Source organism: Kogia breviceps, chromosome 18 (genome assembly GCF_026419965.1).
Source record: "Kogia breviceps isolate mKogBre1 chromosome 18, mKogBre1 haplotype 1, whole genome shotgun sequence".
Taxonomy (NCBI): Eukaryota; Metazoa; Chordata; class Mammalia; order Artiodactyla; family Physeteridae; genus Kogia; species Kogia breviceps.
The window spans coordinates 9653389-9675580 of record NC_081327.1 but is presented as its reverse complement, the minus strand read 5'-3'; the positions used below and the strand labels follow the sequence as shown (position 1 = coordinate 9675580).

The 22192-nt window shown below is 42.7% G+C and overlaps 1 protein-coding gene across 3 annotated transcripts in view; it reads right to left on the bottom strand.

Annotated features, from left to right (window-relative positions):
- ZNF235 (zinc finger protein 235) overlaps nt 1–14222 on the bottom strand; it is a 41411-nt gene extending 27189 nt beyond the window's left edge. The window contains exons 1-4 of one of the 3 annotated variants that reach the window (XM_059044516.2): nt 14047–14222; nt 11855–11917; nt 8264–8454; nt 7428–7523 (exon numbers count right to left, since the gene is read on the bottom strand). In XM_059044516.2, coding sequence (XP_058900499.1) covers nt 7428–7500 — 73 coding nt within the window. In that variant the 5' untranslated portion in view covers nt 7501–7523; nt 8264–8454; nt 11855–11917; nt 14047–14222. Of the gene's footprint in view, nt 1–7427; nt 7524–8263; nt 8455–11854; nt 11918–12594 lie in introns of all 3 variants that reach the window. The other 2 variants (XM_059044510.2, XM_059044509.2) reach the window with 2 other exon arrangements.
- Between the last annotated feature and the right edge of the window lie 7970 nt (nt 14223–22192).

The window sequence follows — 22192 nt, the reverse complement described above, 5'->3', positions numbered from 1 at the left end:
GCTGGTGGGAAGCTGCTGCATAGCACAGGGAGATCACCTCTGTGCTTTGTGACCGCCTGGGGGGGTGGGATAGGGAGGGTGGGAGAGAGGGTGATGCAAGAGGGAGGAGATGTGGGAGCATGTGTGTATGTATAACTGATTTAGTTTGTTGTAGAGGGAAAACTAACACACTATTGTAAAACAATTATACTCCAATAAAGATGTTTAAAAAAAAAAAATTTTTTGCACAGCAAAGGAAACCATAAACAAGATGAAAAGACAGCCCTCAGAATGGGAGAAAATATTTGCAAGTGAAGCAACTGGCAAAGGATTAATCTCCAAAATTTACAAGCAGCTCATGCAGCTCAATATCAAAAAAACAACCCAATCCAAAAAATGGGCAGAAGACCTAAACAGACATTTCTCCAAACAAGATATATAGATAGCCAACAAACACATGAAAGGATACTCAACATCAATAATCATTTGAGAAATGCAATTCAAAACTACAATGAGGTATCACCTCACAGCAGTCAGAATGGCCATCATCAAAAAGTCTACAAACAATAAATGCTAGAGATGGTGTGGAGAAAAGGGAACCCTCCTATGCTGTTGGTGGGAATTAAATTGATACAACCACTATGGAAAACAGTATGGAGGTTCCTTAAAAAACTAAAAGTAGAACTACCCTATGACCCAGCAATCCCATTACTGGGCATATACCCTGAGAAAACCATAATTCAAAAAGAGTCATGTACCACAATGTTCACTGCAGGCTCTATTTACAATAGCCAGGACATGGAAGCAACCTAAGTGTCCATTGACAGATGAATGGATAAAGAAGATGTGGCACATTTATACAAAGGAATATTACTCAGCCATAAAAAGAAACCAAATTGAGTTATTTGTAGTGAGGTGGATGGACCTAGAGACTGTCATACAGAGTGAAGTAAGTCAGAAAGAGAAAAATAAATACTGTATGCTGACACATATATATGGAATCTAAAAAAAAAAAAATGGTTCTGAAGAACCTAGGGGCAGGACAGGAATAAAGACACAGACATAGAGAATGGACTTGAGGACACAGAGAAGGGGAAGGGTAAGCTGGGATGAAGTGAGAGAGTGGCATGGACTTATATATACTACCAAATGTAAAACAGATAGCTATTGGGAAGCTGCCACATAGCACAAGGAGATCAGCTCGGTGCTTTGTGACCACCTACAGGGGTGGGATAGGGAAAGTGGGAGGGAGATGCAAGAGGAAGGAGATATGGGGATATATGTATATGTATAGCTGATTCACTTTGTATAAAGCAGAAGCTAATACACCATTGTAAAGCAATTATATTCCAATTAAGATGTTAAAAAGCAAATAATTTTTTAAAAAAATTTTTAAAGAAAAATAAAAGACTCTTTCAATGGCGTTTCTTTGACTTACTTGATTTTGACTGGTTTGGGTCTTGGGGACCATGGTTCCAAGCATATCCAAACAGAGGGAATTATCCTGCATATAGTTATAAAAAAAAAAATCACTGGCTCATGAGATTCTCTCAAAAGCTTTAAATGCATGTTCACAGCTGCTGACTGCCAAGCAAATGATTTCCCTAAGATGAGAACATCAGAAAAGGAAGAAGAGAGGCTTCCCTGGTGGTCCAGTCGTTAAGAATCCACCTGCCAATGCAGGGGACACGGGTTCAAGCCCTGGTTCGGGAAGATCCCACATGCTGCGGAGCGACTAAGCCCGTGCACCACAACTACTGAGCCCGCATGCTACAACTACTGAGGCCCACACGCCTACAGCCTGTGCTCCGCAACAAGAGAAGCCACCGCAATGAGAAGCCCGCGCACCACCACGAAGATCCAATGCAGCCAAAAATAAAATAAATACATTTTAAAAAAAATTTTAAAGGAAAAGGAAGAAGAGTGACTGACTTAAGGATTATATACGTGGAACCCATGACCTGTGAATGTCACAGGGATTAAATAAAGCCACGACCTATGGACTCCACGTCAGAGATCAACAAAGTTGCAAGAATCATAGGGTAGTAGCGGAGAATGGCATTAATGCTTTACATTTTGATGACATCTCTCAGATAAGTTGAGACTTTGCTTAAAAGGGGGAAGGGTTAAGAAATAACAAGCCCCAAATGGGGTCATCTGCCTCCATGACAGCAAACCGAGACATAAATGCAGTTCCAACCCCTCTCAGGAAGGTGACCCTTAAACAGACACTCTGAAATCTCCACATCAGCACCAGTGAGGTAACCTGCATAAGAAGACGCATGCCTTCCTAAAAAGATGGGCTGGCCTAAAACATTTCTTTTGCTAACAATTTCCTTCCCCCACCCCCTTTCTGCCTATAAAAAACCTTCCATTTTGTACAGCTCCTTGGGGTGCCCTTCTAATTGCTAGGTAGAATGCTGCTCTATTCAAGAACTGCTTGCAAACTATTGTACATAGAATGGATAAACAACAAGGTCCTACTGTACAGCACAGGGAACTATATTCAATATCCTGTGATAGACCATAACGAAAAAGAATGTGTACTTATAACTGAATCACTTTGCTGTGCCGCAGAAATGAACACAACATTGTACATCAACTCTACTTCAATAAATTTAAAAAACTAAAAAAGAATTGCTCGATAGGGCCAATTAGATTTTTTAAAAAAAGTACTGTACCAATGTGAAATTTGTAGTTCTGACAAATTTACCTTGGTCAGGTAAGGTGTTAACAACGGGCAAACCAGGTGAGGCATTTGCGGGAACTTTCTACACTATCTATGTACCATTTCTGTAACTCTCAAATTATAAATTTTCAAAAAGGATGAATTTTACTTTATGTAAGTTGTTTCTCAGTAAGGTTGGTTAAGAAGCATTTTGATTAGTGCACAAATATTTATACCATTCTCCACTAAAAGGAACCAGGAGTCCTGGGGCAGATGGCTGATTCTAAGGCTGGGTAAGAAAAATACAAGATGACAGGGAGGACTTTGTAGAGTCAGAAGGAAAGGAAACGCTCCAAAAACAAAAGGATGGGGCGAGGCGCAGGGGTATAGGAGCCAACCTGAAAGAGCTCCCAATGGTCAAAGCAGGAACAATCTGACAGCAAAATAAACAATGCCATGTTGGATATACCCCAAAGTAAACATAAATCTACATGCATCCATACTGATCATAGGATAGGCATGAGGTGAGTTCTTGCTGTGGACAGACACTGATATATCTGTGGGTGATGTGACCATACTCCAGCAAAAACAGGAGTGGGAGGATACACAAAACGGGAATGCCAGAAAGTGACGACTGTTGAGACAGTATGAATATACAGACTATGCTATACTATTTTCATTACTTTTGCATTTTAATATTTCCAAAATAAAACGTTTAAAGCCATGGAAAGGAGAAAAACCAGATCATCCAGATGGTGTGTGTATGTGGGGAAGGCGGAGAAGCAGAGAATTAACTTTTTAAATCGTCAGTTCAAGTTTCAATAAAAGACATGATGATGAATGTTGAAACTGAACTCAACTGTGGGGTTACACATGGGATCCCATTAGATCATTTTTTTTTTTATCATGTATGCCCCCAGGTTGGTGGTTTATTACATGATTATCTTAATGAAGCACATACACAATTTTAGGATTAACTAACTTTCTACATTTTATATGTTTTTGAAATTCTTCCACTTCTGTAGTAGATGCTGCACTTGCAGGAAAATGGCAAATTGGCAGTTTGGGGGTCCACAAAAACGTTAACAGGTTTAAATCAGCACCTCTACTAAGAGCAAACAGGCTTTAAGGCCTGACTCACCCACTTACAAGCTATATGACATTTTCAAAGGAATAAGTTTCATCCCATAAAAAACAGATAATCACCCAAGTGGTCAGGACTATTGCAAGGATTAAATGTATAAGGTGCTTCATTTTTTTTTTTTTTTTGGCTGTGCTGGGCAGCTTGCAGGATCTTAGTTCCCCAACCAGGGATTGAACCCGGGCCCTCAGCAGTGAAAGTGCAGAGTCCTAACCCTGGACTGCCAGGGAATTCCCAAGGAGTTTCTTCTAATACTTATGATAAATGAGTTAAGAGTAATACCAAATTACACAAATTATACTTACTCAGAATTGCAAAAGGTTCATTTCAGTAATTTCTTCTCTTTTCCTACACAGATTCTCCTTGTCTACACAGCTGCATCTGTGACATCTATAAATGTCACATTTGAAATGTCTACCAGAAAACTTCACCTAGGTCATGTGATTGTTTAAGTATCAGGGGAGAGGGGCAGAGAGGATAAGATAAATGGCAGAGAAGATGACTGCCTGGCTGGGAATACGGATCCCACACACAAAAGACTGTTAAAACCAGTAAATGAATTAAAAGTAGCAAGATACGGCTTCCCTGGTGGCGGGAATCCGCCTGCTGATGCAGGGGACACGGGTTCGTGTCCTGGTCCGGGAAGATCCCACATGCCGCGGAGCAGCCGGGCCTGTGAGCCATGGCTGCTGAGCCTGCGCGTCTGGAGCCTGTGCTCCACAACGGGAGAGGCCACAACAGTGAGAGCCCCGCGTACCGCAAAAAAAAAAAAAAAAAAAAAGTATGAAGATACAATGTCAACATACAAAAATTAGTGCATTTCCAGCCACTGTGGAAAACAGTATGGAAGTTCCTCAGAAATCTAAAAACAGAGTTGCCATATGATCCAGCAATCCCACTCCTGTACATATATCCAGACAAAACTACAATTCAAAAAGATGCATGCACCACTACATTCACAGAAGCACTATTCACAATAGCCAAGACATGGAAACAACCTAAATGTCCATCGACAGATGACTGGATAAAGATGATGTGGTATATGTATATAATGGAATAGTACTCAGCCATAAAAAAGAACAAAATAATGCCATTTGCAGCAATGTGGATGGAACTAGAGATTATCATACTAAGCAAAATAAGTCAGAAAGAGAAAGACAAATACCATATGATATCACTTATATGTGGAATCTAAAAAATGACACAAATGAACCTATAAAAAAAAATGAACCTATCTATGAAACAGAATGACAGACACAGAGAACAGACTGGTGGTTGCCAAGGTGGAGGGGTGGGGAAGGGATGGAGTGGGAGGTTGGGATTAGCAGATGCAAACTATCATATACAGAATGGATAAACAGCAAGGTCCTACTATATAGCACAGAGAACTACTGATATATTCAGTACCCTGTGATAAACTATAATGGAAGAGAATATTTTAAAAAAAGAATGTATATACATGTATAACTTAACCACTTTGCTCTACAGCAGTAAATTAACATTGTAAATCAACTATACTTCAATTTAAAAAATTAATTGCATTTCTACACACAATGAACAATTTGAAAACGAAATAAAACAATTCCATTTACAATAGCGTCAAAAAGAATAAAATACTTAGGAATGAACCAAGGAGGTGAAAGGCTTGTACACTGAAAGCTATAAAACACTGGTAAAAGAAATTAAAGACATTAAAAAAATGGAGCATCTCATGTTCACAGACAGGGAGATCTAATATTACTCTGTCAATGCTACCCCAAAGGGATCTACAGATTCAACTCAATCCCTGTCAAAATCCCAACACAGAAATAGGAAAACTCATCCTAAAGTTCATATGGAATCTCAAGGGAACCCAAATAGCCAAAACAATCTTGAAAAATTAGAAAAAAGTTGGTGGACTCGCACCCTGATTTTAAAACTTATAAAGCTAATCAAAACAGTGTGGTATTGGCATCAAGACAGACATACAAACAGACCAAGGCAACAGACCAGAGAGCCCAGAAATAAACCACTGAATAGATGGTCAAATGATTTTGGACAAGGGGGCCAAGATCATTCAATGGGGAAAGGACCATCTTTTCAACAAATGGTTCTGGGAAAGCTGGCTATTCACATGCAGAATAATGAGGCTGGACCCCTCCTTACACCATATACAAAAATCAACTCAAAACGCATCAGACCTAAACATAAGAGCTAAAACTATAAAACCCCTAGAAGAAAACAGTAAAAGCTGCACGACGGAGTTGGCAATGGTTTCTTAGATGTGACACCAAAGGCACGGGCGACAACAAAAAAACCTGACAAATTTCACATCATGAAAATTTAAAACTTTTGTGCATTAAAAGACCTTCTCCATAAAGTAAAAAGGTCATACACAGAATGAGAGAAAATACTTTTAAATCATATGCCCGATGAGGGATATTCAAAATACACAAAGAACTCCTAAGAACAACCACCACCCTGATTCAAGGCAAAAGACTTGCACAGACATTTCTCTAAAGAAGATAAACATGTGGCCAATAAGAATATAAAAAGATGCTAAACATCACGAATCATTAGAAAAATACAAATCAAAATCAATGGGATACCACTTCGTACCCATTCAGATGACTACTATAAAAAACAAAGAAAAAACAAGTATTGGTGAGGATGCTACAAACTGGAACCCTTCTGCATTCCTGGTGGGAATGTAAAATGCTGCAGCTACTATGGAAAAAAGTACGGCAGTGTCTCAAAAAATTAGAGAATTACCACATGATCGAGCATTCCTAGCCGGGGTATATACACAAAAGAATGAAAAGCAGAGACTTAAACAGATATCTGTACCCCCACGTTCACAGCAGCACGGATGAACCTCGAAGATACCATGCTAAGTGAAATAAGCCAGACACAAAAGGACAAATATTGTATGACAGAGACGGAAGGTAGAACTAGGGCCTGAGGGTAAGGGGAGAACAAGGACTTGTTTAATGGGGACAGTTTCTGTTTGGGAAGATGAAAAAGTTCTGGAGATGAAGAGTGTCGATGGTTGCACAATGTGAATGTACTTAACGCCACTGAACTGTACACTTAAAAACGATTAAAATGATAAACTTTATGTTATGCATGTTTTTCTACAATAAAAAGATACATATATGCTAGGAAGTCTGGAGGTGTAGTACTTGAACGCAAATGAAGGTGATGGAGTGAAGATGGTCTTTTAAAAGGAGTGGTCAAGGAAGGCCGTGGGTGAGATGAACTTCCGAGCAGAGACATGAATGAATAAGAGAGAGGGATTGGAGGTTTGTGGGGTAGCAGCCTCCCAGCCAGAGAAAAGAGAGGAAAAGGTCCTCACGCAGAAGCGTAATCCTCATATTTGAGGAACCAGTGAGGCTGGCAGAGGGCAAGGCAAGGGGAAATGACAGGAGAAAAATGCAGACCGTTAAGGCTGGGTGAACGGACACCACTACAGGCCCTCAGGGGCCCCTTAAATACGTTGGATTTTATTCCGAGTGAAATGGGGAGCCAGGGGAGGGCCTGAAGTAGACGACTGTGACGTGACTGAGGTTTTCAAAGGGTCTCTGCCTGCTGTACAGAGAAGAGACAGATTATCCAGAACAGAGGCAGGATAATTAGGGACTCTGGCGGCAAGGTCCTCACCTGAATGCCCACCTCTCTGCGTCTGGACCTCCGTCATCCAAAGCTTTTCCTCTCTCTCCAACTGGGATATCATATCTGGCTTGGAGGACTGGTGCCCTGAGAAAACATTAAAGGGAAAAAAAGTACTGAACAATTTTGGTTCCAATCCCATGACGGAAGGTTCCGCCCCTCCCCCGAAGTTTATTGAACATTTTTGATCAGACCTGTTGTGAGAAATACATTCTCAGTAGAAACACGTGACTACCCCCCACGAATCACTGAAACAAAAGACTAAATGACCTGTGGCATCACGTCCTTTGCAGAGTCTCACTATATTTACTGGAAGCGCTGCAGTTACTGCTACGATGTGCACTGTTCTTGCTAAGGAGCTCTGACAGTGCTACTTTATTCTACATTATTACAAGACTTATTACTAAATTAATCCCATGCCCCACCAATGGATCCTGACCCACCAATTAAAAAAAGATATAATATGTAAAGCAACTACACTCCAATAAAAATTAATTTCAAAAAATTCAAGGTATGAAAGTGGGGGACAGAGAGATAAATCAGGAGATTGGGATGAAAAAAAATGATATAATATGAAATAAGGAGCCAGGTGCAGCCAAGCTCAACCGTTCACTTATAGCGCAGTTACAAAAGACAAATGTTTGCCTTGGAACAAAGACTAGAAACATCTTGTCTCTGTGCTCCAAAGGGATTGGAAAACTCTGGTCTCTAAGGAGTCCCAAAGCCTGGAAGTCGTAGGCAGAGGCCAGGGATGCTACTAAACATCTATGATGCACAGGAGAGTCCCCATGACAAAGAAACCATATGGCCCCAAAAGGCAGTAGTACCGAGGTTGGGAAACCCTGCCCGTGGGAGATGATGCCAAGTCACAGGGAGGGCGCCCGTCCTCACCCACTGAGAGCAGGTTCCGGAAATTCTCCAGCATCACCTCTCGGTACAGCTTCCTCTGGGTGGAGTCCAGCAGCCCCAGCTCCTCCTCCGTGAAGGTCACGGCCACGTCCTTGAAGGTCACCGCCTCCTGCGACACCAAACACATGTAGCCTCAATCTTACAACCAACCTCCCCTGGGAGAAGGGCAGCACTGGGAAGGTGGAGGAGGCACGTGGGAGGCTGTTCCAGATTCTAAGTGACCTGAACCGCTCTTTTTAGGACACCGTCTCCTCTTCCCCTTCCACAATCACACCAAAGATGCTGGAGTGGTGGGGTCGGTGGAGGAAGGCACGACAAGAAAAAATTTTGAAACCTTATATACGTGCAACATGGTGCCCTTTATATAGCTGTGTCTCTAGAACTGTCACAGTTATATCAAGGCATACACGCATTTTACAATTTCACTGAAAGTGCCAAATTTTGTAAGAAATGTTGAGTTAATTTAGTCCCAATGGTATTTACAACAATAGTGCCTATCTCCTTCTCTCACTGGGCAGTACCACTATTTTGTCAATGACTGCCAATCTAACCAGCCTTCAGTACCTCCGTGGGGGCAGGTAGGTAGTTCACTCTGTCTCAGGTACCTGCTGTACCTGTCAACTGTGGCAGCATTCAGTGTCCAGGTTAAGAGCACAGGCTTTGGAGACTGACTGCCTCAGTTCACACTCTAAGGCTCTGTCCATTACTACCTTTGTGACCTTGGACAAGTCACCTAACTTCTCAATAGCTCAATTTCCCCATCTGTACAAGGGCACACCATCATAGGGTACTTGATGGGATTAAATGAGAATATGCAAAGGGTTTAGGATATATCTGACACTTTATTTTCCCCCCTGCCTCGCTGCAAGGCATGCGGGATCTTAGAACCTGTGCCCCATTCAGTGGAAGTACGGAGTCTTAACCACTTCGACCTCCAGGGAGTATCACGTTAGATACTCAAAAAATGTCAGCCCTCACTATTACTATTATCATCATTATTCACGGCTGCATGGTATTTCATAAAAGTGAAAAAATATACATTTAATCATTCCAAATAATTAAACAACAATACAATAATTTAAGATTTTAAACTTACTAATAATGCTGCAGAAAACGCATTTTCACACAGATCTTAGCCAACTTGTCTGGTTATTTCCTTAGGCTAAGTTCCAAAAAGTGGCAACTGCAGTGTCAAAAAAAATATGCACCTTTGCTAGTAAAATGGCAATTTTCCCAATTAACTCTTCCTGTAACAGATCAAAAGTGTTCCTGATTCTCCATACTCTGGCCCAAAGTGGACATTATCTTACTTCTTAAATCTTGGGTAATTTGGTAAGTGATAAAAATAGCTCTTTTTAAAAATTTCCATTTATTTAACTTCATCAAAACATCTCTTTCGGGCTTCCCTGATCGTGCAGCGGTTGAGAGTCTGCCTGCCGATGCGGGAGACGCGGGTTCGTGCCCCGGTCCGGGAAGATCCCACATGCCGCGAAGCGGGTGGGACCGTGAGCCATGGCCACTGAGCCTGCGCGTCCGGAGCCTGTGCTCCGCAACGGGAGAGGCCACAGCAGTGAGACAACAGAACAAACAAACAAAAAAACATCTCTTTCAATATTTTCCCCCCACATATCGCTTGTTCATTTGCCTTGCTCGTGATCCTACTGAGGTAGGTGATGCATCAGTAAGATTCCTATGAAGAATATTAAGCCTTTTCTAGCATGTACAAATTCCCACCTTCACCCCTCACTCGTTTCCTGTGTCTCATGCCTTAGCATATGGCGTTTTCCTTTATGACAAATAAAATTATTTCTCTAGGGAATTCCCTGGCAGGCCAGCGGTTAGGACTCGGTGCTTCCACTGCCAGGGTCCCGGCTTTGACCCCTGGCTAGGAAACTAAGATCCCACAAGCTGCTCAGCCAAAAAAAAAGTTATTTCTCTGAAGTCTTAGCTCATCTCGACATTTGTTTCTGACTGGAGTCCTGAGTATATGTCTATTAAACAACTAGTTGACTCATCTGGCAAAGAAGAGACAGGCACTAAGAAAAGGAACAAACTGAGGGCAGTGTTATTTTTGGAGTCCTCCAACCATGCCAGGCATACATACAATGTGGCCTCAGCGGCCCAAGAGGAGCAGTCTCTTCTGGGTCTCCCCACTCATCCTCACTGGACACCTGAAAGTCCTGGCTCGGGCAACGGAAACTTCAGTGTCAGCTGGGGACTGAGTGGATTTTCACAGGTATCTTAAAGTTCACAAATCTGTTTCTGTTAAAATGCAGATAAGACCATCTATATCCTTACACAGCTGCTCCATGGAGTAAATGCCTGGCAAGTCCCTGCTGCTACTAGACTTTTCAAAATCAGTGTGTACCTCTTTAAAATATACTAACATGGCAGTGAACAAAACAGATACTTAACTATAATACATATGGTGTAACTTAGAATTAAAGAATCTAGTTCTTGTTTGAAAACAAAATTATTTTCTCTTAGTTCAGTATCAGCTGGACTCTGTTTCACAAAACCATACGTTAGACATTCCAGCCACAAAACGTGAGGCTCCCCATGAGAAAACAATTGAGTTCCCAAACTTTTAGGAAGAAAATGGCAGAACTCTCAGAATTCCTGTTTGGGAAGAAAGGTTATATGTAGGAAAATGGTCACTGCAAACATCTTATAATGGGAAAATTCATAAACCACATAAATATGGACAATAGAAAAAAACACTAGGTAAACTATGGAAAATGATGTGACCATTTAAGTTGTGGGAGCTATACAATTTAAAAAATCCAAAATGTGGGGCTTCCCTGGTGGCGCAGTGGCTAAGAATCCTCCTGCCAAGGCAGGGGACACGGGTTTGAGCCCTGGTCCGGGAAGATCCCACAAGCCGCGGAGCAACTAAGCCCGTGCGCCACAACTACTGAGCCTGCACTCTAGAGCCCGTGAGCCACAACTACCGAGCCTGCAAGCCTAGAGCCTGTGCTTCACAACAAGAGAAGCCACCGCAATGAGAAGCCCGCGCACCACCACGAAGAGTAGCCCCTGCTCGCCACAGCTAGAGAAAGCCCGCGCACAGCAACGAAGACCCAACGCAGCCAAAACGCAAATTTAAATAAATTAAAAAAATAAAAATCGAAAATGGTATTGAAAACTGTGGTTACAAATCAACACACATAAACACTAATGAAAAGGAATGTGAGAAAACGAAAACTGATTTGTAAACATATTTATAACGTGGGAACTGGTTTTTTTGGGGTAATGAATTTATTATTTTATTTTTTAACTTTTTGTTTTATATTGGAGTATAATTGATTATGGGAACATTTTTATTTTTAAAAATTATCTATTAATTTTCACATCATTATGTGGAAATAAACAAAAAGCAAGGGGCCACCATACAACAATTCCTCAAGTGCCTCTGGTTCCCTTTACCCTTCCTGAGCAGGAGAAAAATGTGTCCAGTCTTTGTGAAATGAGATGCCATTTTAAGAAACAGAAAAGCAAACCTGACTTACCCGGAATTTAGTCATTTTCTTCCTCTTCCTTCTGGGGAAAGGCCGAGTTCGGAGAAGGCAAAACTGGGGAAGGGAAAGAAAGCCATCATGAGAGAGATGCTGGGAACAGTGCTAGTCCACGTGGTACTTCATGTGATCTGGAAGAGGGGCCCCTTTCTCTAGGCAAATGCAGTGACAATGTAACCCAGTGAGAACAGGGGCTGGATTCCAGCTTCCCCTGGGCCTCCTCCGCCAGCTGCCTTAGTTCATGAACAATCCATAAACAGCCCTCACCCACATGTTCCTTGTAGCTCCCAGAGTATTCCTGAGGCTGGCTATTAGAGGAAGTGAGAGGCAGACAGGAAGTACCAACAACTTAGTGGGGCTGATACGAAGCAGGGCCCCGTGGGGCTCCTGGGCACAAAGCCTTTCTGTGTCCCCCATTTCTTTGACTACAGGAAATAGCCTTCATTCAGTCTCCATGACCCTGAGTTCCAACGGGCAGATTCAAGCAGTTGTTCATTAGGGAAGGGAGGGGATGCAAGAAAAGGGAGGAACAAACAGTCTAGAGAAACAATAGTGCAGCCTTGGGGCAAGGTCCTGGTTCCCCACCAATGGATACACACAACAATATCTTTCAGCTGTTTTGCAGATACTGAAACCCCTTCCAGGTGGGAGAAGTTAATAATGGTATGGTGCCCACAAGCATGTAGACCAGACCCCAGACCAGTCGCAACCTTCAGGTTGCGACTCCCACTTACCTCACCGCCAACCCATCAGGAGAATGTCCACGAGCTGATCACGCCCTTCTTGAACAATTACTATAAAACTTCCCACTCTCCTCTCCAACTGGGGACACAGTTTTTCGAGGCAGGAGCCCACCATGTCCCCCTTTGCCTGGCAAAGTAATAAAGCTATCCTTTTCTACTTCACCCAAAACTCTGTCTCCGAGATTCAATTCCACACCCGTGTACAGAGAAGCTGAGCTTCTGACATCAGGGCCAAAATGCCTGGGTTCAAATTCTGGTATTTCTACTTATCACTTTCTACTTACTAGTCGCATAAACCTTGAGCAAGTTATTAATCTCTCTGTGCCTCAATCCAGTCTACCTGTAAATGGGTACAATAATGCCAGCATTCCCTTCTGCAGCTTCAGACAAGCAGGTGCTCTTAAGTCATAAAACTGCCTTTGCGAATCTGCTTTACAGAAGATGAATCTTAGGAAACACAAAATTCAGAGATGATGACTCTGTCCCTTTACTTACCCTTACTCTCCAAAAAAAAGCCTAATTCTTACTGGTGGTCTCACAGATGATTTATGCTGTTGTTAATGAACGTTAAATTGCCACGGGTTTTTTTCCCCCTTAATAGGTGTAACTACTTGCACGTGTTATTAAGCTGAAAGAACGAAGTTTCTTCTCGCATATGCATGAAGGTAAACAATGACTAATAAAAACCTAAGGCTAAGAAATCGTGTTGCATTTAAATTAACAATACGAGGTTGTTACACAATACTGAACATTTTTAACTGAAGCCTGGCTACATCGCAGGCACTGTGCAAAGCCGTGACCACGATCATTTCTCTGTCTGGGATAAACCACAGAGGACTTTTCCCAGGGTCCAGCTGAAGATAACTCTCCTTCCTAAACAAGCGTCCAGAAAGAATCCAGGAATCCAAGAACAAACCTACCTCAGTGATCAGGGAAGGGACAATGGGTCTGCAGCTGGAGCTCTGACCCCATCCCAGGCTCGCAGGAACTTCCCAACAACAGGGCGGCTAAGTATTATCATTGAATTTATGGTAACATCCAACATTTTACCATGCATTAGGCACTGTTTTTAAGCTTTTTAAATATAATCTCACTTAATCCTCGAAAGAACATCATTGCGAAGGAACTAACCGGAGGAAACTGAGGCAGAGAGAGATTAAGCAACCCGCTCAATAATTTACCGCAAGAAACAGACAGAGCTGGCCCGTAGTTGCGGTAGGAGGGCTAGGGGAGCACAGAGCGCGGGAGACCGTCAAACTCAACGTAGGACGCGAGCCCGCCCCCGACGCGGGAGGTTCGCCGAGGGGATGCACACCGCCGCCGCTGCCCCCTCCGCCCTCCGCCGCTCGCCACGGCTTCCCTGTCCCAGGAGCGAGGACCGGGTGGCCCCACGCAGAGGCCGAGAAGGCTCGGAGGGATCACAGGGACGCTGGATTAACTCACCGCCCAGGGAGTAATCTCGGCCCCGACCTCGCCTTCCCGGAGCGGAAGTGCCTCGGGCTACACACAGTTCCCGGACTACACTTCCCAGAATCCCCAGGCTGAAGCGCCTCAGATTTCACAAACCTCCTGGACTACATTTCCCAGAACGAAGTTCGCAGAACCGCTCTTCCCACCAGCTGTCTCGGGTTTTGACAGTGGAGCGGGCTCGGATTTAGTCACTGTTGGTGGAACTGTAGGATTCCTTTTGTTTTACTCATTTCTTAAAGCTCATGAGAAAACAACGTAAGCAGATAGTTTTTCGGGTAACAATAATTGAGAACTTTTAAAAAATGCGGCCGTATGAGAAAAGATAGGCTTGTCTACGAAAATAAGTTAAAACCCAACATTTTAGCGGAGGCAAAGGGTAGACTAAAAAGTGGGAAACGTAAAAGTAACCTAGGCTGAACTGCCTAACACAGAACTTAAGGAACACTGGATTTCGAACTTGTTTCCAATGCTGACTCCCCAAATATCAGCAATAAAACCTGTTAATGAGACAAAAACGTAGTTTATTGCTACGTGGTGACACCACCTCCACAGAGCTCCCGCACCTTGACAGTGTCCGCGGAGCCAGGAAGACAAGGCTGGAATTCGCTGAGAATTGGAAGTGTGGTTTAAGGCGGGGTCTTTCAGTGCAAAAGACGAATGGGATTGCATGACGGTCATGATGCTGCAGTCCAGGATTGGTGGGAAGAGCAAGGATTTTTGTAGGCAAGAAACCTACAGGTGCAAACTGTTGATGTTCTTTAAAGAGATAGAAGAGCTGATGGATGCTTGTGGAAGTTCCTTTAATGAACAATCAAGCAATTTGTTTGGGCAGGAATCTTCTGGAATAGTAAAGGAATGCTAGTAAAACTGACTAGTTATGTTAATGTACACAGTAAATTGTGGGAGGGAAGGTAGGTAGGTAGGAAGTCTCAGTCTTCAGTTTCCAAGCTGTCTGTCTTGGGGGGAGGGGAGAGGTTGGAATAAAGTGTTTTGACTCCTTTGCTTCCTTTATTCATCAAGGCACCTAAGGGCTCTTGAGAGGGTTCTGTGGAATGAGTGGTTCATTCCAATACGCTAAGAATTTGCAAAAAGGCTATACCCACATCGATTAGGCTGTAAAAGCAAAATATCTTGAACTTCATTAAAAAAAAACACAGTGGTTGTCATGGCAAACAAAAGCAGCTCCATTGCAGGGAATTTAATATTGTGATGTATGCATATATAAAATCCTGAATTGTTTTCTAATTCATTTGGCTTCAGACATTTCAGTACATATTTCTATTCTGCTCCTGATACAAATAGTGTCTGGTGAGTGAATAAGCCAAGTGAACCAGGAAACCATGGTTTTTCTCCTAGGCAGGAAATACATTTTGTAGCTTTTTATTATGCAAGTTTTCAAAAATTGACAAAACTAGGGGGGGATGGGGATGACAGAAAGGCATTTGTGCCCAGGAGGACCCCAGAGGGTCCTGCTCAGTTTCACTCCATTGTTTATTTTTTGTGTCATTAAATAATTTCTTCTTCTAGCCTATGTGTTTCCTATCAAATAAAATTTAAATCTAAAAGCCTGATTAGACTTTTTTTTTGCAGTTCACATTTTGAAAAATATTTATTAAATGGCCTGATATAAAATGTCCTAATTTTTTAAACATCTTTATTGGAGTATAATTGCTTTACAATGGTGTGTTCATTTCTGCTGTATAACAAAGTGAACAGGCTATACGTATACATATACCCCCATATCTCCTCCCTCTTGCGTCTCCCTCCCACTTTCCCTGTCCCACCCCTCTAGGAGGACACAAAGCACCGAGCTGATCTCCCTGTGCTATGCGGCTGCTTCCCACTAGCTATCTATTTTACATTTGGTAGTGTATATATGTCCATACCACTCTCTCACTTCATCCCAGTTTACTGATTAGATTTAAGTTCATCACTTTTGACAAAGAGACCACTTCATAGGTAGAACTGGAAACATCTGAACAAAGACCAAATGAAGCCAATACAAATCCTGGGCAAAACACCTTTGAACAGGAAAAAAAATAACAGCAAATATGTGAAAAACAGTGGTCTTATTTTATTTTATTTTTTTGGCCACGCGGCTTGCAGGATCTTAGTTACCCAGCAATGAAAGTGCCGAGTCCTAACCACTGGACGGCCAGGGAATTCCCTAAATTGGGACATTTTGGAAAGTGAAAACGGGTACAGTTCCTAATTACACTAAGGCAATAGATATAATCTGGCAGTATTATAGACAACTGGGAGATAGGGTCACCGCACTCACGGGGATTGATATAATTCTACTTTCTAGTACCTAGATGTCCGCTGTCACCTAGGATGTCCCAATAACCAAGACAGAAGACTAGCTGCAACAAAAAACACACACCTGCAGAAACTGAGATGCAAGAGAAGAGGGATGAAACTTGAATTTAAAAAAAATGATAATAGGATTATTTAAGGAAACTGAAGTTCAGCATGTATGTGTGCATAAGTGCATAAGCAAGGACACACACACTCATCTAAGTCCCATCTCCACTTTGCCAATTAAAAGTCTCAGTAGATGAATTTAAGGGGAGGATTACCAATGACGAGGCCAAAGATAGTAAAATATCTCAAAGACTAAGGAAAGAAATTTCTCAAAATACAGCACAGAAATACAATCAGTTGGAAATCAATGATGGGAAGAGAGGAGACGTGAAACGTATATCCTGGAAATTTATCATGTGAGTAAAAGGAATTCTGAAAATTGGAGAAGGAAACAACAGAGGCAAGAAAGAAGATAATGAACTAGATAATGAACAAACATTTTTCTTGATCTGAAGAAACAACACTGCAGACTGATAAGGCTACCCGAGGTCATGCCTGGATTGATGAGAAAACAAAAAATTCCCGTCTTGGCAGGATTCTGGAATTCTAAGATTAAAGTGAAAATCTTGGAACCCTCCAAGCAGAAAGAACAAGCTTACTCATAAAAGCAAAAGAATCCATTGATATTGAACTTTTCCTCTACAAAGCAGGAACACAGAAGTTAAGTAGAAGCACTTTCTACTTAGAATAGCAAGCCCACAGTTCTGTACTGAAGCCAGACATCACTTACTTGTCAGGGAAAGAGGAAGGGTGAGCGTGCGTTCAGACAGTATTGCCTCACAGGAGGAAAATACTCAAAATGAAACAGAATTGCTAAGCAGCAAACGTCACTCCTAAGAGCTATAAGCCTAAGGAGAATGAAAAGCCTCATGACCTAGGGGGAACGAAGGTGCCCTCTGGTTCTGTGCTGCTTCCAGTTATTTCCGTATCATCAGGAAGCAGCAACTCCAGAACATAGTTTTATCAACCAGGAGAGGCTGGCAAGTAAGACCAGTGCAGTATCCGGCTCATCCAGCAGAGGTCGCACTCCATGAGAAGCGGGTCACTGTCCCAGCCCCCAATCTACGCAGTGGCGAGATTCTCCCCAAAAGGAGAGGCAGCCATAAGAACAGAACACAGCTCTGTAGCTCTCAAGGGGATGACCTCACTTGAAAGAGTGTGGGTGAGTTTACTTGATAATTTCAGAGATCCCATTTTACATAGATTCATTGCTTGAGTAAACTGACACTCACTGCAAAATCTAAACAGTAGAAGAAACATTCCAGAAAATCCTCCTTATCAGAACAAGGCGTTGTTTATACGAGGTGTCCTTCACATGCTATCTGATGCACATATACATACGTACATATGTTCATGTGTTTTTGATATTAATCTGTAGACAGGACCTATTTTCCGTAAATCCGATTATGTCCCGTCGTGTTTGTGCCATCATTTTAACAGCTCCATGTTATTAAAAGCATATCAAAGTATATCAAATCTTATTCAAATTCTTATTGAGGAACACTCGTTATATCCATTTGTTGAAAACTCAGTGACATCATTCATGGTACTTATCTTTTCTACGCTTGAAATTTCCTAATTTAAATTTAAATTCCTGTTCTAAGATTTGCAGATGGAAGAGAGATACACATTAAACATTTCAAAATATACTAACTCCTCTCTGAAACTTACACATTTTTTACAGCTACCCATAGAGAAAACTGTGTAAGAATGTCAAGCCTACACCAATAATGAAAACATCTGAAAATAAAATGACCACATGCAACAATTAAAAAAAAATTTTTTTTTTCTTGAGGATTAGGAGGGGGAACGTTGGATAGGGAACTTGACAAAATTAATATTCTTCAAATCCAACACAGCCCTACCTAACAAATGTTGATGGGAGAAATGCTATAGCACTCAATATAATCACATCAAAGCCTCAATGAAAAGTTGAAGAATAAAAAAACTAATTATCAGTTTAAAGTTTACTGTGACAACTTTTGTCATTAGCAACTACTTTTGACACTTTCTAAGTGTTACAGTAAAATTCTACTTTAACACTCTAGTGGGGTCAAAAGATTTAAATGTTATGGAGTATCCAGTTAGTGAAAGATTAACAAAAGTAATTTTTTAGCCAGGCTATACCATCACAAAAATCATAAAGGATAGCTGAATTCAGATCGTTTACAAGAGATGAAATATGAAACAGAGTCCCAAATACAGAGAACCCAATTTGAGAACTGTTCTGTAAATCAGCCAACGATAGCCCGTTTATTGGCCCTATGTTGTTTACTTTTTAAAAATTGAAGTATAGTTGATTTACAATGTTGTGTTAATTTCTGCTGTACAGCAAAGTGACTCAGTTATACGTGTGTGTATATATATATATATATATATATATACTTCTTCGTATTCTTTTCCCTTATGGTTTATCACAAGATATTGAATACAGTTCCCTGTGTTATACAGTAGGACCTTGTTGTTCTATGTTATCTACTTCTTTATAGAAGCCTGGGACCATGAGCTCAAAAGCCTGCTGGTACCAAACTGAAATCCTCATGTAATCAATTATTTTAACACAGCCCAAATGAGCACATTTGAAGTCATTTGGAGCCTGCTTATTTTGTACACTCTGCAAAATTGCATCCAACACCTGCTAGCCAGAGATTAAGACAAACCCTGGAGCTGTAACAGACCCTAAGCAGCTGCTGCCTTTCGGAGTTCTCTGACCCCAAGGCTCTGCCTTGTACTGCCGAGCGACATCACTTAGACCTGCAAGCCCCCCACTCCAACCCCCACCTCCCCCAGAAGGTCCCGTGCCCTCTTTCTCTTCTCAGTGGTGGTGGTGGCCGCCACCCACCGTAGCCTCTGGGAGGTCTCATGCTCTGAGACTTCCCTGCACACATGCGATCTTATCAAAGCGCCATCCCAAGGAACCTGACTGGGTACCACTGCCACTTCCTGGTCATATCGTTTTCCTTGATCGCCCCGAAATCTTCCCACTCACTATTAAGAACAAAGGCTGCGGAGAGAACAGGAGCCAATCCCACACCAGTGTAAGACCAAATTAGATGATGAATTGTAGTACTATTGGTGGTCTTCTGCACTTTGACTGTCTACTTGAATTGGTTTTATTAAGACCGTTGGATTCTTCTGAATATATTTTATATGAAATTTTTCAGATGAACTTAATATAATTCTCCCCCTTTTATATACATTTTCTCGCTTTAGTCATATAACAAACAAGTTCTGAGCACACCTACAAAGCACTAAGCAATGCTTAGTAAGGCTGCGTGGCTTCAGCAGTGAACAAAAGCTCCGCCCTCGTGGAGCTTACATCCTAGTGGAAGTCCATTTTGGCGTCTATGATCACACTTTTAAGGACCTGATCGTAGCCATCCTTTCTAAGGCCTCCCTCCTGAGTAATGTGTGATAAATGCCACCGTTCTGACCGATGCCCTTAGTGTACCACTTACAAGCGTTCTCTGCTGCGTGGGCTCTTAACCACTGGGATGTGTCGAGCTATGGCTGAAACACAGACTTTATTATTTTTTTGGCCACGCGGCATGTGGGATCTTAGTTCCCCATGCAGGGACTGAACCCATGTCCCCTGCGGTGGAAGCGCAGCGTCTTAACCACTGGACCGCCAGGGAAGTCCCTGAAACACAGACTTGAGTGAAAATATTTTCTCTCCTATTTGACCAAAGGATTAGATGAATTTAGACCTCACTGAAGTCTCTGACAGACACCACTTCATAAGAACTGTTTCCCGACGTGGATCCTCTGATAAAGTTCCTCCCACTCGCACCACTTCTTCAAAATTCATCTCGGATAAATGTGATGATTTACAAAATGTGATCTCCAAGTGAAGCGCTGGCCGCGTAGCTCGTAGTGGTAAGGTTTCTCTCCTATGTGAACAGTCTGCTGATTCTGAAGTCACAAGAACCATCTGAATACCGTACTATATACGCTTTCGTATTTGTCTGCTTTGTCTCCGGAGCGCAGACTATGGCGAAGCTGAAGTCCTGAGGTGTAACCGAAGCACTCAGTACACAGCGCCTATTTGTAGCGCTTCTCTTCCACGTGGGTCTTCCAATCAATCCAGTGAAGACTTTCCCACACACCTCACAATGTCATGGGTTTCTCCCCATGCCCCCAACCCCGCGTGCGGGCTCTCTGGAAGGCTTGAGGCTGTAGATTCTGACACAGGCTTTACCCTTTGCTTCTCACTTCTGAATGTTTTCTCTTCACTGCTGTCTCTCTGATGGCCTCACCGAAGCCCTTTCCACAGTCCTTGCAATTACAGGGTTTCTGTCCTGGGTGGATCCTACAATGAATTTTAAGGTCTGCGCTATGACTGAAGTCTCTTCCACACTCCTTGCATTTGTATGGTTTCTCACCAGGTAGAAAACTGAACGTGACGTCGCAAACTCCAACTTCAAGCCCTGCCCGTACTCCTCACGCTTATAAGGTTTCCTTCAACTGGGTGCCTTCTGATGGACTTTAAAATATGAATTGATAGAAGCAGCTCTTTTTTAAAAAAATAGGGATTCTCTCCTGTATGGATTTCAGACTGGGAGTTTCTCCTGAAGTTCTTCCCACACGCTCGTATTTGCTTCTCTCCAGTGTGGACCCCTTGACGGGCCTGAAGACTTGAAGACTGAGGCCCTCGTCACTTACTCAGGATACACACGGCCGCTCTCCAGGGTGGATCTGATGCTAGGCCTAGGAGTGTTAGAGCTGGCTGAGCCCCTGCCAGATTCCTCACATTTATAGGGTTTCTATCCCGTGGGGAACCCCCTGATGAATGTAAAGATTTGAGCTACAAATGAAGCCCTTCCTGCTTTCCTCACATTTGGACACTTTCTCTCCCACGTGAACTTTCCAGTAAGCATTCTGTGCGGGTGTGTGATGGAAGCTCCTCCCACATACATCAGGGATGATGGGCTTCTCCTCAGTGTGGATTCTCTAGTGGCCCTGAGGGTGCCAGGTGTGAATAAAGGCCCTACCGCACACTCCTGGCCGTTGATAGCGTTTCTCTCCTGTCTGGATTTTGCAGTGGACACTAAGTGCTGATCTACAGCTGAAGCCCTTCCCATATTTGTGAGCTCTGAACGAAGCCCTTACCAAACCTAAAGCATTTTCCTCCCACGTGAAGCCTCCAATGAATACAATGAGCTGAGCTGTAACAGAAGCCTCTCCCGCATTCGTCACACGTGTAAAGCGTCTTTCGGAAGTAGACTCGCTGGTGAAGATCAAAGTCGGAGACATTACTGAAGGCTTTTGCACACGCGGGACACAGGCAGCTTTTCTTTGCTGTGTGAATTATTCTACGCTGATCACTGGTTACTAGCTTCATTCTGGCTTTTCCATAATTCCTGGAGTTAGGAGATTTCTCTCTTTTCTTTTTTTTTTTTTTTTTTTTTTTTTGCGATACGCGGGCCTCTCACTGTTGTGGCCTCTCCCGTTGCGGAGCACAGGCTCCGGACGCGCAGGCTCAGCGGCCATGGCTCACGGGCTTAGTTGCTCCGCGGCATGTGGGATCTTCCCGGACCGGGGCACGAACCCGTGTCTCCTGCATCGGCAGGCGGATTCTCAACCGCTGCGCCACCAGGGAAGCCCGAGATTTCTCTCGTTTGCAAACTCTCTGAATGAATGTCATAGTGGTCTAAGATACAACCAAGCCGCCAACACACCAATCATACTTCGTGGTTCTTTTTTCATGGCAACTTGCTGACATCTACTCTGCTTATCCTGTGCTTCGGTCAGACAT